Source organism: Uloborus diversus, chromosome 3 (genome assembly GCF_026930045.1).
Source record: "Uloborus diversus isolate 005 chromosome 3, Udiv.v.3.1, whole genome shotgun sequence".
Classification (NCBI taxonomy): Eukaryota; Metazoa; Arthropoda; class Arachnida; order Araneae; family Uloboridae; genus Uloborus; species Uloborus diversus.
This window is the reverse complement of record NC_072733.1, coordinates 210,358,409-210,374,230: the sequence shown is the minus strand read 5'-3', so window position 1 is coordinate 210,374,230 and position 15,822 is coordinate 210,358,409. Positions and strand designations below refer to the sequence as shown.

General features: G+C 31.5%; 1 protein-coding gene across 1 annotated transcript in view; it reads left to right on the top strand.

Annotated features, from left to right (window-relative positions):
• LOC129219156 (Ca(2+)/calmodulin-responsive adenylate cyclase-like) overlaps positions 1-14,411 on the top strand; it is a 171,250-nt gene extending 156,839 nt beyond the window's left edge. The window contains exons 19-20 of the mRNA XM_054853475.1: positions 4,688-4,812; positions 9,465-14,411. Coding sequence (XP_054709450.1) covers positions 4,688-4,812; positions 9,465-11,807 — 2,468 coding nt within the window. The 3' untranslated portion in view covers positions 11,808-14,411. The remainder of the gene's footprint in view (positions 1-4,687; positions 4,813-9,464) is intronic.
• Positions 14,412-15,822: the final 1,411 nt, after the last annotated feature.

Below are 15,822 nucleotides of genomic sequence, written 5' to 3'. Positions count from 1 at the left end.
TCTTCTCTTACATGAACAGCTCCTTGGAAAATTGAGCTCATTCTTTTCTATAAGATAATATCTAATAATCTTATACAATAACAAAATTCTGTAAACTTTCCTAAAAATTTAACAGAATTTGTAAGAATTAGATGCAGCTGGGTCAGGGTTTTCTAAACCTGTTGGAACTTTTAGTTTATCTTCATCTTTCACAATAAAAGTTATGTACTGGAACCCTGATTTTGGAGAATTCCTGGATTTTTCTTTCATTTTTCCTACTTATAGTTTTATTTTAGCTTTTCTTTTCGTTTCCAAATCTCTCTGATGAATTTTTTCAAGTTTTCATGTTGAGCCAAAGTAGGTCGTCATTTTTAGGTAAGGAGTTAGATTGTTATTGTGAAAATTTTAAGCAAAAACTTTAACAGAAATGAGAAGTACAACTCTGCTGTTACATTAAGTATTGAATAGTGTTCATAAATAGGTACTTAACAAACTCTTAGCTGATGTAGAACTGCTTCTACATGTGAAAGTCGACAAGTTTATAAAGACACATGTTGACACAAGAAACACAAAACCACTAGTGTTGCTTCTTGTGGACAGCTATCAAACTGCTTGGTATACATTACTGAGTCCTTGGGGCTGCTCTCTAAAGGATTTTGTCAAAATATGTTTAAACATTGCTTCCTGAAAGTTTACAGAAACGGAGAACATTATATCTTTTTCTCAATTTGAGCCAAGTACTCCGTGTTTACGCTGTGATGAAAAAGTTTTTGCAGGTAGAGCTATTTTTTTTAAATAAATTTTTAAAAAACCTTGATTTTGAATTTTTAATGGGTTTAATTTTTTGCTTAACTCATCCCGCAACAAGTATAAAGGCCTTTTTTTCTGAAATTAACTATGTAATAGTAAAAACACATAACCCTCTTCAGAAATAAAGTTTTCAAAAATATGCATTTCTCTTTAATGCAGAGTTCAGAATGACTTCCAAGTATAGTCAAAGTTTTGCACTCTTAAAAGTATGATGAGGTCGCAGCCATGTGATCTAACTGCAGCACTTGCTCTTGGTTTTTTTTTTGTTTTTTTAATTTTGGGATTTTATTCTTTACTCTCCCCCCGGACATTTTGCTATGTTTATTTAACATTACATATTTGTGTGCTTTTAATTCAATAAAAGCAGTGAGTTTTTTAAAATTTTGCACACTGCGGTTTTTTTAGCATGCATAGAACTTTTCTTTTGGTGCTATTTTAATTAAATAAATACAGCCCATGGTTTTTTGCTTTTTTTTTTTTTGTTAAGGATTGGCTGTTAGGTTAAACTAAATTGTGATAGAGAAGAAAATTTAGAGATAGATAGTAGGGTAACGGCACCAGTAACAGACATACTCAAGACATTGCTCTCAGGTTAACTCAATTTTCTGACCCTTTAAATGTAATTAGATTTTTAAAGCTATTTTTCTCTCATGCAACAACATCTCATCTAACATTTGGCTGCTTCTGGATCCTCTGAATTAGTCAATTCTATTTTTATTTGCTAAATTTCTAAGAAAGCTCCGAATCACAGTAACAGACACCAAAAAATCTGATGATACCCAGTAACAGACAGGATGAGTAATAGACAAAATTCATTTTTTCTCTTAAAAATTTGAAAACGTTCTTTGTTTCTAGTACAAAGTCAAATGTACAATAAATGAGTACCTATCCAACTAGAAAATTTTCATCACAAAAAAAAAAAAAAAACTTGAATTTTTGTCAATCTTAATTCAATTAGATATCCCTAGACAGCAATTAGCCCTTAGGCAGAGTTACATGAGAAATTCAATGGGGGCATGAACATTATTCTGAAAAGTAGCTGCTCTGTCTTCATTGAAAGAAGAGTTCTAGTACAAAATGCATTGTATACTCTTTACATACTGTAATTTAAAAAATAAATTTCCAATTTATTCATTTTGAAAAGTGCAACTTATCTTAGCCTGTTTCACTGCCTTACATCCCTCTACAACTAAAATTAGTTCCACAAACAAAAGTGAAAACAGATACTTCAGTGTAATGCATTATACGAGGCAGTGAGTAGCAAAAGGATGTAAGTGGACATTTTCAAGTGTTGAGTAAAATGCGTTTAAAGATAACATCCTAGGTAGGCTTTCATTGATATTTTTTTCTAAATCATGCTGTATAGCAGCAACTACCAGGGCTACTAGTACCATCTCTTGCGCAAAGACAGATGACAGGTTCACCTACCATGTGTACTGAGAGGTCACTCCCCCCACCCTCTGCCCCCTGCACCATTTTTAGGGTTGGCCACATCCTAATTTGTTTTCCTCGTGCCAATACCTTTCAGAAAAAGTAATTTTATCACAATAATTCCATGGAAAACCACTTGCCCTTCCCTCCCCTGCACCATGTTCGGTGCTCGCAACGTTCTAATTTGTTTTCCGCATGCCAATACCTTTCAGAAAAACTAACTCCCGTTTTTGTGTCACAAAAGTTGAACAGAAAACCTCTTACCCCAGTGCAGTTATTTCCCTCCAACATCCTAATTCATTTTCCCCATGCCAATACATTTCAGAAAAACTAACTCCCATAATTTTATCACAAAAATTCCACGGAAAACCACTTGCCCCCCCCCTCCCCTGCACCCTGTTAGGTGCTCGCAACATTCTAATTTGTTTTCCGCTTGCCAATGTCTTTCAAAAAAAAAAAACTCCCATTTTTGTCACAAAAATTGATTGGAAAACCACTTACTCCCAGTGCAGTTATGACCCCCCCCCCTCTTGCCCCTGCACCATTTTTTGGGTTGGCAACATCCTAATTTCTAATTCGTTTTCCTCCTGCCAATGAATATTTTTTAGAAAAACTTACTCCTGCAATTGTATCACATAAATTGAATGGAAAACCACTTGTCCCCCGTCCCCCCCGTGCAGTTTTAACCCACCCCCTACCCCCTGCACTATCGCCGGGATTGGCATCATCCAAATTTGTTTTCCTCGAGCCAATACCTTTCAGAAAAGCAAACTCCTAAATTGTATCAAAAAAATTGCACAATCTCACCTACTTAGGGTCAGTCAAGATTTAGCTCCGAAAACAAGCGCGCGAAAAGTCACTTTTGCCTTTTTTTGGTGATTGGAATAGCAACTTGTGAGAATTTCTTTGAGAGACTGCTTTTTTCCTATTGCGCATTCTAGTGAGACGATCAGAACTAATCTCTCTAGGTGAATTTCAAGCTTGGAATAAGTGCCCTGGTTATCTCCAAATGTTTAACTTTGCCACTTACATCCCTTTGCTTCTAACTACCTCAAATGTTGAAATTCATAAATTTAATGCACAGTTTAATTATAATTCTTGAAAGCAAAGGAGATGTCTCTATTCTATTTAATTTCTTCAAAAGTAACATTTTGTCATTTCAGTGAGTTAGAATGAAGTTTGGGGAGTCTCTAGTTTTGATAAAGTTTCTCGTTGTCTGCCTTTTGGCATCTCATTGTATATTGTTTCAACACAGGCCTGATTTCGACTTTTTTTTTGGGGGGGGGGCAAAGGCTTCTTGTTTTCCAACTAAACTATGCTTAATGCTAGTTTAATTGGAAAACAACAAAAACCACTCCCATTTATAAATAAAAACATTATTTTTTTCAAAATAAGGCAGTAAAACTGACCACCCTCCACGACCCACTAATTGACTGGTCTGTTTCAAAACATTTCCTACTTTTTCTCAGACTTATGTTCACTTGTTCCTGACCAAATACCAACTGACCATAGATGAAGCACCTTTTTTGAATTTGTGCAACGCAGTTCTTCAAGATATTTTATTATGTTTTAACTTTTCTTTTTCTTTGCTCCTCCACATATTGGGGAAGGGCTCAGGAAACATTACTGGATGCAAAAGTAAGGGTGAGGTATTGTTCCGATAAAAAGAAGTTCACTGCCGTGAGCTTGTAAACCGTAGTATGCACCATTATCTGTGCACAATTATGTATGTGCACAATTTTTTGAAATATTTGAAGAAACACATTTTTAATTCCCCCACCAGCATTAGTAAAATGTTAGGATTTATTGTTCTTTTTAAGTTTTATTTTCATTGGAATCAAAATAAACAAGTTTATACACTAAAGCTAAAGTAAAAAGTACGACAAAGATTCAAAAAAAAATAAATAACCAAAAATTTAAAGATACTGCTGTTGACCTGCCTAGTGCAGTTCTGCATTGTAACTCATACTGTCCTGGGTTGTTTAAAGGGCAGTACTACATTTTTCTCTCTTCCTTTTTTAGGTTTTTGTCATTTATTTTGCTTCAGTTTTACTGGACAAGCATGATTATTTGTTTTGGCTGAAAGCAAAGGTTTTTCTTCCTTCAAAATTGATATTTAATTGATGTTTGGGGCTATCAAAAATCCGTTTCTTCAAGTATCTCAAAAACTAACTTTTGTAGATTCTAATATTGACTGGTCTTTAGCAGCATACAGGCTTGAAATAAAAAGCTTGTCAAAATTCTGATTTATTTTACATGGGAAAAAGATTAACATAACTGAAAGTTTGATTTTTTACAATTTGCTTTCTAATCTTATGAGGCAGTGATTTTATAATGATTTATTTGAGTTTGTTCCTTTGAATTTGACTTTGATAAACTGATTTTAATATCATGTACATGGCTGATGTATTGTATGATCTTACCAAGTTACTTTAGATGAATGAACTTCGATGTTTTTTGAATTTAGGTTTGAACATTGGTCCTGTTGTGGCTGGAGTCATTGGTGCAAGCAAACCTCAATATGATATTTGGGGTAATACAGTAAATGTTGCTAGTCGTATGGATAGTACTGGGCTCCCAAATCACATCCAAGTGAATATTACTGTTATTACTTTTTTAATATTAAATATTGCCCTATGATTTGGTATGTAAAATATTTTAAGCAAAAAAATTGATTCATGTATAAAATAAATAAATTATTAATTTTTAAGTTGAGTTTATGCATATAATTTTTAATGTACTTCCAAAAATTTCGTTGGCAGTACAGACTAGTGTCTTGCAGATGTTTTTGTTTTCAAGGGTTTTCACTTACATGACTCAATTTCTTGTATAATATTTGCTAGTCTCTTCGGTAGAAGCACCAAATCTTTGAATGCTGTTGTACTCAAGCACTTTTATAAATTGTATATTGGTATACTGTGCACCCTATCCCAAGTAAGCAGATGAAAAGCAAGAAGGATATAAATACACTCAATTTCAGTTGAAAAACCCATGAAATTTTATTCACTTTGTGCATTACAATTATGTTTTCTCTAGCATTTTAAAACTGTACATGCACATTGGTTGATGTTTATTTTTTTATGTGTGCTTTTTTATTCATTTCTTTTTCTTTTTTTTTTTTTTGACTCACTTTTGTGTGCAAAGAAATCTTACACTATTATGTTCATATAACCTAAGATTCTCTTTTGCATTTTCGCAGCTAAAACATAGAGCTACTTTTCATGTTTTTTTTTTTTTTTTTTTTTTTTCAGTTTGCTCTCATTCAACGTTGTGCAAATTTCCTAATTTAACAATTGTTCTTAATATTTTTCATCAACAGGGAATACAGGGGGGCAAAAAAGGTTTTCCCTGAGCAACACATAATTAAGAGTGGCCAATTCTAGATCATTCTACTAATGTTAAGGAGATTGAAGGGGATCTAAATTCAAAAAACCAATGACGTTAAAGATAGATTTAAACTAATTTATGAAATAAGTAAAAATTTTAACAAACCTGAAGGATAAGAAACCATACAATAAATCTAAACTGTAAGTAACTAGTTTAAAACAGTAAATAAATAAAAACAAAAAGCTGACCAAGAGACATAACATGCTAAACTAATAACAAAGCAAAGAAACTTAGGTTACAAATATTTTCCCCATTGAATAGAATATTTGAGCTCTTAAAAAATAATCATTGAAAATAAGTAGAAAGATGTTTATTACACTGCTCTTGCATTGAAAAACTCAAACAGCTATCGCCATAAAGCATTTAGAAAACAAAAGATTAGAACTTGGAAATCAGGAAGTCTTATTTTTAATTTTCTGCATTTTCTGAGAAAAGTAACTTTTAATTTCATAATGTAAACACACTGAATCTGTACACACATGTGAACACTAAACCAGATACATAGGATTGTAGACAAAAAACTTCTCCTAAAGATTTAACCCTAGGGACCTATCTGCTAATCAAAAAAATTAAAATTTCACACTTGGTTGTTTAAAAATATGTACTTTGACTGGGCGATGAACCGCCAAAAACTGGTGTGCGTCCTACATCATTTAACCTCTTTTTCTCTAAACCGATGCATCAATACTGCTCTGATATACAGACACTGGTTCAGGGTTGCTGCCGTTTCAATGTCTAATTTTTTCATACTAATGTCAATTAACAGTGTGTCAATACAATCTATTTTAACAATGAAGTTGCAAAGATTTAGACCTTCATTTCTCCCAAAACATGTAAGAATTGCACATGTGTTCTTAGTTATAGATGAAAGGAAGGTTGATCAATTAGTAAGTTTATCATTTAGTCACTTGCTAGAAAAAAAAAAGCAAAATGTATAGAGCAAAATATCAACAAAAAATGCAACATGTGTTTAGGTGTTACAAGAAGTGGAGTTCCTAGCACAAATGTCACAAAGGTCGGTAACTTGTAGTGTCTCCAAGCTCCCCCCCCCCCAAAAAAAACAACTTTATAAATGTTTTATGTATATATAAAATATATATAATTATCAGATACAACTCAGTCATATTTTTGTGGCATAACAAAAGTTTAGTCAAGACAACCAAATCCATTTTATGCAAAAGTTGTTCTAGATTATATGTGGGTCATTCCATACCAAATCGATAAAAAAAAAATTTCAAGTTGATCCCTTCCGGTTTTTCTAAAATTTTATACACAGATAGTGTTTGGTAATAAAAGTAAAAACCTAAATTTTTAGATTTTTAATAATATTCTTTGATAGGGGGTCAATACAAAAAATCGAATTTTGGTAGACGGAGTTGCTTTTGAACACACATAACTTTTTTAATTGCACTACATGCAAAAACTTGATACCATTTTAAAGCTCTTAAACGCACTTTAAGATTATATATTACATGATACAAAAATGCAATCTTAAATTTTGAAGGTCATTCAAAATTACTTTTGACCTTGAATATTTCCAAAAGTTATTATTATAAAAATCTGAAAAAAATATATTTTGTATACACTATTGTGTTCTTTATTTGTGCCAAATTTCATGTTGGGACAATTAGGGGATCAGCATAATTTAATGTTTCATGCAGCGGATGTTTGACGATAAATTGAAAAATAATGATATAGCAACGTTTGGCAGATGATAAATTAGAAATGTAAAACTATTTTAAAATTATATTTGCTCTATTTTAAATATCATCAGCAGATTGACTTACAGATGCTATTTTCCCTGCCTGCGATGGGGTGGTCCCTGGTACGAATCCCGACTCGGGCATGGATGTACTTTCTCTCTCCTGTCCTTGTCCTTCCTTTGTGTAAATAGGTTGTTATGCTGTGAATGGCTGCCTACCCTATTAATGGGTCCCTATAGCATGTGTGTATTGTGGAAGACGGAGTTCACGCCAAATTATGTCACTGTTGGAAAAGTGAAGCAGCGCACCCCAAATTGCCAGCCTTGCTGGCACAAGACAACAACAAGGTTCTCATCCCAATGAGTTCAATCAACATTTTAGTTGATTCAACTCTTAGGGACATTGCCAAGTGTTCGCTTTACACATGAGTAAATTTGTTGAGTCAACTCGGTTCAGTTTTAACAGCGTTGTGGAGTATTTTTAGAAGAAAAATTGAATCTATGAAGTTACCTCGTGTGAGAACAATGGAATACTCGAGTCAACGGCTGCCATAACATTGTGTGCGTGAAGACTTGAGACCAGTTTTTACTCAAGTGTAGAAACTGGAAGGAGATATAAAATTGCAGAAGCAGAAAGCAACCTAGCAAAGCATTGTCAGGAAGAAGTATATAACTCTTAAGTCAAGTTTAACTGCATGGATAACTTGTATAATTATTCTATGTAACTTACTCATTGTACATCAAGTTGAATGAATTTTTGATTTTTTTAATGGTTGTATTATCAGAATGATTATGACACATTTGGGCACACATATTCGACTTTCAATTGATAGCAATTGACTTTTGACCACTCGAAGTAACATTAATTTTAAATTATGCATGATCCCAGTGTTGTCCCAACATGAAATTCGGCACAAATAAGGAAAATAGCAGTGTATACAAAATATATTTTTTTCAGATTTTTAAAATTATAACTTTAGAAAATACTCAAGGTCGAAGATCAATTTCAAATGACCTTCAAAATGAAAAATTGTATTTTTGTATCAATTAATGTATCATTTTAAAGCTTTGAATGTAAACTTTCAAAATATATAAAGTTCAAGTTTCTAACTTTATTTGTTCCAGAGTTATGGTCAGGCAGGTATGAGCCGGTGGAGCAAAACATTAAAATTTCAACCCCTTATATCTAAAAAACTACAACAACTAGAGGGTCAAAATTTGTTTTTTTTTTATACCACTTAGTAAATGGGTATGAACCTGCAAAATATTGTTAAAATCTATGAGCACTCACTTTTTTTAGTTGTGTGATTTGACATGGAAAGACCCATGTACCCTTTCCTTCTCTCTGCTATAATGGGCATTTTATTTTTGTTGAATTTGTTAGATTAAATATAATTTAAAATCTATTGGTGGACATTTTAAAAATAAAGTATTTATATTTTTTATGAACTATGAAATCCTCTTTGACTGTCACCTGGTGCCGCCCCTCTCTCCTGCTACTGATTACAAGGAGCTTTTTTTAATCAAGGATATGTGAGCTTTTGAATAGAATGCATGCTTTTTGTCTGTTTACTTACATCTTTTTGGATTGTAAAAACAGGCTCATTGTAATCTCAAAACTCATTGTAATCGACAAAAGCTTTTGTCGGATGTCTTTTCATCCATAAGCTCATTACTTTTTGCATTGAAAAAGGCGTTCCCTGTAACGCCGAAACAACGTGTCTGCTGTAATTGGCAAATTTGTGCTTTGTTTTAACATTGTTTTTCTTACTTTTCTTATAACTGTATTCCATTTGTCAATAATTCAGTTTTTATTTTCTTTTTCCTCAATTCAAATTTTGTATGTGCTTGGAAAGGCATTTTTGGAACTTGAAGAGGTTTAGAAAAAAGCAAAGAAAATGATTAGTTTAGTGTAAGATCTAATTCAATATTGTATTCTAAAATAATTAAGAAACAAAAATTGGTTTTGCAGAATATTTCAATGTACTAGAATTTGTTTTATTTAAGCATACAAGTTTAAATTATCTATACATTTATCACCTGTTTTATTCCCTTATTAATTTCTGAAATTGCTTTTTGCCTAAAAGCCTTATTAGTTTATGCTTATGGATTTTTTAAAAAAGATATGAACACTTACTTTTTTTTATTTATCAAGGTTACAGAAGATGTATACTTGCTACTGAAAGATGGATATGTTTTTCAATGTCGAGGAATTGTAAAAGTAAAAGGTAAAGGTGATATGACAACATACTTTCTCTTGAGACGAAAGGAAGCAGGAGAAATAATACATTCTGAAGAACCAATTGTGAAAAAAGAAAACGAAGTTCAGTCTATTATGAAACAAAATTCCTTAAGTGCTGTTAATTCTGTCAACATTAATAATGAACATGTTGGTATACGTGGCAAAAAATCTCTTGCATACCAAACATCACATGTTAATGAAATTTTATCTACAAGCAGTCCTAGACTGCCTACAATGCAGCTTCCTCCATGGCAACCACCTACTCACCAATCTAGTTTACCTGTTCAAAAGGAATCAGCCTTATATGATCAACCTAAGCCAATCATTGGCAATGCTCCTACTAAAGCTCATTCTCAAATAAGACCATGGTGCAACAATAATGCAATTCAAGATGGCGAGCAACAGAAACATGATGCTTTGTTGCCGGAATCTAAAGATCTGCAAGATAGATTGCAGAAAATGGGCTCTAATTCTTCTTTATACACAAGCAAAGTTTACAGGCCTTCCAAAATGTACACACATCCAAGAACTCATCCTGCCAACAAACAACCTGTTGTACTTACACCACCAGAAGAAACGCTTTGCTTTCCATCTCATTCTTCTCCACAAGGGCCTGAAACTCATACAACAGAATCAATTCCTATTGATGCCAGTGTTACCACTATTAGTAGCAGTCGAGAAAGTTTACTGGACCATGAAAGGAATAACTCTGTTGATACATCATCACCAAATCGCTCATCTGTATCTTCTTGTGACAGCTATGCACGTACAGATATGTCACGTACTGATGTTGATAGCCCTTCCCCTGCATATTACGATTATTGCTCAGATGTTCCATGGGTTCATCTATCAGAGAAAGATAGGGATAATTCTCTTCTTGCTCAACCACATTCTGTGCATGCTCAAAATCACTCAAAAGGTAAACAAGGGTTGCCAGAAGTAGGTTTATCACCATCTCACTACATCTCTGATAGTAAAATCTGTGATTCTAATGAAAATGATTTGCAGTCAAAGTTGAAGAAAATGTACTTAAGTAAAGATGATAATGCTGATGAGAAAAAGGAGAGTTTCAAATGCAATCGGGAGGTTTTAGTTTCAACCAATGGAGAAACATTTGTGAAATCAAATGTATTAGAAGAAAGACATTTTCCTTTGTTTTCTAAATCTTCCAAACGAAAGAAAAACAGGTCAAAACTGGAAAAAAGTTCTTCCCTTTCCCTACCACCAAAAGCTGAATTCTCACCAGTATCTCCTAAACAAAGTGCAGTTAACAATTTTTGTTTTCCAGATGTATCCTTGACAAATAATTCTGATTCGACCCGTATGAAAAATTTTAAATTGTCAGATGTAAGAAGTTTATCTAATGATTCTATGCATTGTTTACAAAAATCTGGGCACATTTTGTCACCAAATTGTACGTCCTCTGAGGGAATGGAATCAGATCAAGTTTCTGAAGGTTTATCTTTTGTATCAAAGCCTTTCAAAGATTATGACAATAATAACACTTCAGAGGCTGAATTATGTGAGAATGATGTTCCAAAAAAACTAGGTATTTTCATTCCTTTACCGGATTATCAAGACAGCAAACTTGATCCAAAAGTTTTATCTGTGTTAGAACAGCCCTCTAAATATTCTACTAAAGTTTTTCCTCCAGAAGTTTCGCATAAAAATGCAAAATCACATATTAACCAGAAAACTCATGATTCATCAAATTCAATTTCTTTATGCCCAAAAGATCCTTCTAAAGACTTGAGAAACAGTGACTTGAGATCAACTGTTGATAATTGTATTGCAAAATCAGTGTCAGAAAAAAGCGAAACTGATGAAAGTGATGATGAGAAATCTGTTGAAATTCCATTGATAGATGAATATTGTACAGATGATCCCAATTTAGAAAATGCTTCATTACTAAATGAGCATGGGTTGACTGATGCTGAAGGTGCTTTGAGTGATCTCAATTCAATTATTAATGATCCCTGTGATGGAGATGGTGATATGGATGATACAAGTGTATCTTCTAGGGCAAGTAGTAGAGTGTTTGATAGCGATCAGTTGTTAAGTTTAGATAGTTTAAATGTTACTTGTGACTCTGAGTGTGACAATTACAGATTAGAAATGATTTCTAATGAGGATATTTGTCATGAACATGTAAATGTTGATCCTGACTATCTAGAAAACCCAAATACAGAAAATATAAAGGAATTGTCAAATAATATTACAAAAAATTTTGGCCAGTCATCTTCTGATTTTTCATAAGTATGGTAAATGGTTTAAAACTTGTGTTCACTCACTTCAAATTTAGAGGTCATATCCTTTGTGCACATGTTTAGCACGTGACTCAATAGTAAAATAAATTCTGTAAAATTCAGATGAAATGTAATTTGAAAATAATGGAACATTACAGTAAATATTAATAACACATTGATGTTTAGGACTATATGTGTGTAGAGAAATTCTTGAAATCAAATGGTAGAGCAATCAGCCTCTTCTATTCACATAATAATATATAGAAATTAGTGTGTGCTTAAATGAGATCCTAATGCTAAATATTTGTATTTCAAAGATGATACATACAAAAAAATATAAAAAATGTTAAATGTGGAAGTGCCTCAATATAAATTAACTGAGACTAGAGACCTTTACTCAGTAATGCTTTCATTTATTTCAAAGCCAGTCCTGTCCACTTGAAGAGTTACATATTGGTGTTTTCGCCCCCTAACTTTCGAAAGTTTTGAACTACATTAAAAATAAAAAATATTAATAAAAGTAAGAAAGAGAGAAAGAAAAATCTTTTTCTCCCAGCTTAAAAAAAAATATTAAAGCTCAATTTATTTGGTTTTTTAAAAAATGTATCATGAACTTTTAGAAATATGGGTTAGCATGACACTTAAAATAAGTAATATTTCCTATTGCACCATATTTTCTATCATAAAATCATGTAATCTTATGAATGCTTTTGCAATGATTATTTTATTTAGAATATTTCATAAAAAATTAGTTTTGAATGGACTTGCATTATGTTATCCCAAAATGAACTAACGTCTGTTTTCCTTCAGAAATTTAGATACGAAATTACAAGTTGTATCATATTGTAAGCTGGAGTGACTTGAGTATGGTTTATAGATATTTTGAGCAGTCTCCCGTTAAAAAACTAAAAATATATAACCGAAAATTAGTGATTTATCATTGTTTGGTTGTGAAAGAATTTTGAGTTTCAGCTAGTTATGTTTTGAGAAAATGGTTGCAAATTCAAACTCAAATCATCCTTTCATGCGGGTTGACTTTGTCTGTTCTCTCTTACCTCAATAATGTACCTTTCAGAATTTTAAGTTTCCATCTTACTCTAGTAATAATTTGAGTGTAATAGAACAAAAGATCTAAGATAAAAACAAGTGAAAGTAACTTTTTTTGCATAATTGTAGTAAATGCAAATGTTTTTCATTTACTGCATGGAATTTACCATCAGAAATTTTGGCAATCAAACCTGGTACAGTATAACCCAGATTTAACCATTGTCAAGTGACTGGAAAAAATTATCGCTAAATCAAGGCTATCGTTAGATCGAGAAGCATATACATTCAATGCAGTTAAATCGGGACTAGTGAAATGTATCATAAAATTGAGGAAATCCTTAAATCGGGTTTCGTTAAATTGAAGTTATATTTTACTTTCTTTCCCTATGTTTGACTGAAGTAAAACTTCTGTCTGGGAAATCGGGTCAGCTTTATCCTGCATGAAACTGTTCCATAAGTAAACATTTTCTTGATCTTTGGAGTTGCAGTGGCATACAGACATTTCAGATTCTTGTACAGAAAAAAAAAGCTACCTCATGTTTCAATGTAAGACGTGCAATCATCATACTTTTAATCAAACATTAAAATACATCTTTGTTTAAATCTTATCTTTTTAATTAGGGTTGCCCCTTTCCTCAAAGCAAATGTCCTTTTTTTATAAAAATAAAATGACCTATGTTTAATGCTAATCAAACTATAATAACAGCTGCTTACTTTAGCTGCTTTTGCATTACCTCATTATATAGTTTTTTTTAATTCAGCAAAAAAAAAAAAAAAAAAAAAGAGATTGTACAGCTCTTATAAGATTGATAAGTAAAATATAAGTGAAAAAATAGATGGAAAGTTTAAACCTTTTGTGAATCAAAATAGTTGAGCATATTTTGAAATTTTATGTAGGTGCTCTTCAAAACTAAAATTTCCCTCTTTTTCAGGCTAAAAGTGCTGTCTTTTTTATATTTAGGGGGACTTTCAATCATTTCAAACGAATCATATACATATGATTCATTTTCAATGTTAAATCCTTTTTTGGAACTCTAACCAGATGATTAAAAAATTTTTATTTCTGTCAAGGAAACAAGCATAAAATAGTGTCCTCATACCACCTTTCAAACTTTTAATGAGACAGCAGTGATGATGTCATTAAAAAAAGAGATTTTGAAGTTGTATAGTTCAAATCACCTGTAATCCCTTTCTTACCAAGTCACCCCATTTTACAGTATATGGACTCATGTTCTCATTGAATTTTAATTGAAGATAAACTATTGAAACCCCTTTCAAACTGATATTTTGTAAACTATCAGAATATGTGATAAAAACATAAGCTAATTTTTAAGTTAGGTGTGGGAGATAAGTGGCTAATTAATTATGTCGTATCTTGATCACCTTCTTTAATTCTGAGATTTTAGGCAGTATCTAGTAATATTAGTACTGTAGAAAACAAGTTTGTGATGTTCCCTTACTTTTGCATTTTCATATTAATTATGCCATCTTTCAAATAAAATACTTCCTGCATTTTTCATTAAATTGTTAATTTTATTGTATTGTAACTAATACATCAAGTTTGGTTTTACAAACATTGACAAATCTAATTTTTTAACATCTTGTTTTGATAGCATACCTTTCTTTTTCTCTTTTTTAAGGTACTTTATCGTTTTCTTCTGGTATGTAGCCCTCACATCCGTCCTTAATGCACTTGACCTCTTGGGAATGATTGAAAAAAGCATTGTAGTTTGTTAAATTTTTAATCTGTTTCTTTAATTATGAAGGATTAAATGTTTATGATAATATTCTAAAAGGAAATATTTTTTTAATTGTCATACATGATATATTGTATATAAGTGCATTGTTACTATTTAATTAAGCTGGCATATAAAATGGGCTGGCAACCATTGTTAAATGAACTATGCAGCTATCTGAAGGCAAGACTATGGAGGCTACCATTTAATGTTATGGTTGTATCAATTTATTCGTTGGTGTTTGATGAGCAACTAACCTTTTAGAAGGTAAAAATATTCAACTTGACAGCTCATCTTCTATTTTTGTTTATTGATACCATTAAAACCAATTAAAAAATAATTTAATCCTTAAATTTATTTTAAATCCTTCTTTTGCTCAAATAATGCGGTAAAAAAAACTTTTTTCAAAAATTAATTTTCTCTGATTATGTTTTCTTTTTTCTGGTGTTGTTATTGATTGATATTTATGGTTTTGATTAATTGTTGAAATAGTGAAATTATTAATTCATGCACAATTTTTTAACATGATGTGGTCAACTTCTCAAATTATTGTGAAGTCTGTTTAGACAAATGTATTACATGCCCACATAACTCAGAGAAAAATTGTATATTAAGTACTATTTTTTATTGTGAGAATTCGAAAATTTTACTACAAAAATATATTAGATTATTAAAATCATTGATAATTACGCATGCACTAAATGTTGATAGAAATTAACATTGAAATGTATTTTACACTAGAAACATTTTCCTGTAAAAAATATTGGTTTGTTAAAATTTATAGTTTTTCTTTTTTTTAGCATAGGAGCTTAATGGTTCTGATTTAACTAAGCAAACAAAATCAGTGATAATGTAATTAACAATTTTTTAATCATAGAAAAAATAATAATGGCTATTAAAAAGAAAAGCATTTATAGCATAAGAAAGAAATTCCAATATTAATTTACACTATGTTCTTAAATTTTTATTTTTGTATATATATATATATATATATATATATGTGTGTGTATTTGTATGTGTGTTTATCAAGGATATTACTATTCCAAAATTTCTGAAAATGCAGATAATTTGTTACTTTCTGTTTCTTAAGTTTTTGAAAATTCAATCATTAATTTATAAATATAAAAGGTAATTAGTAAAAATAATAATCTGCAAAGTGTAAAAATTTTGTATTGAAGCAAAAATTGTTCTCTAAGTCTTGAAAACTGTTTTAACAAACTGAATTATATATATATATGCTTT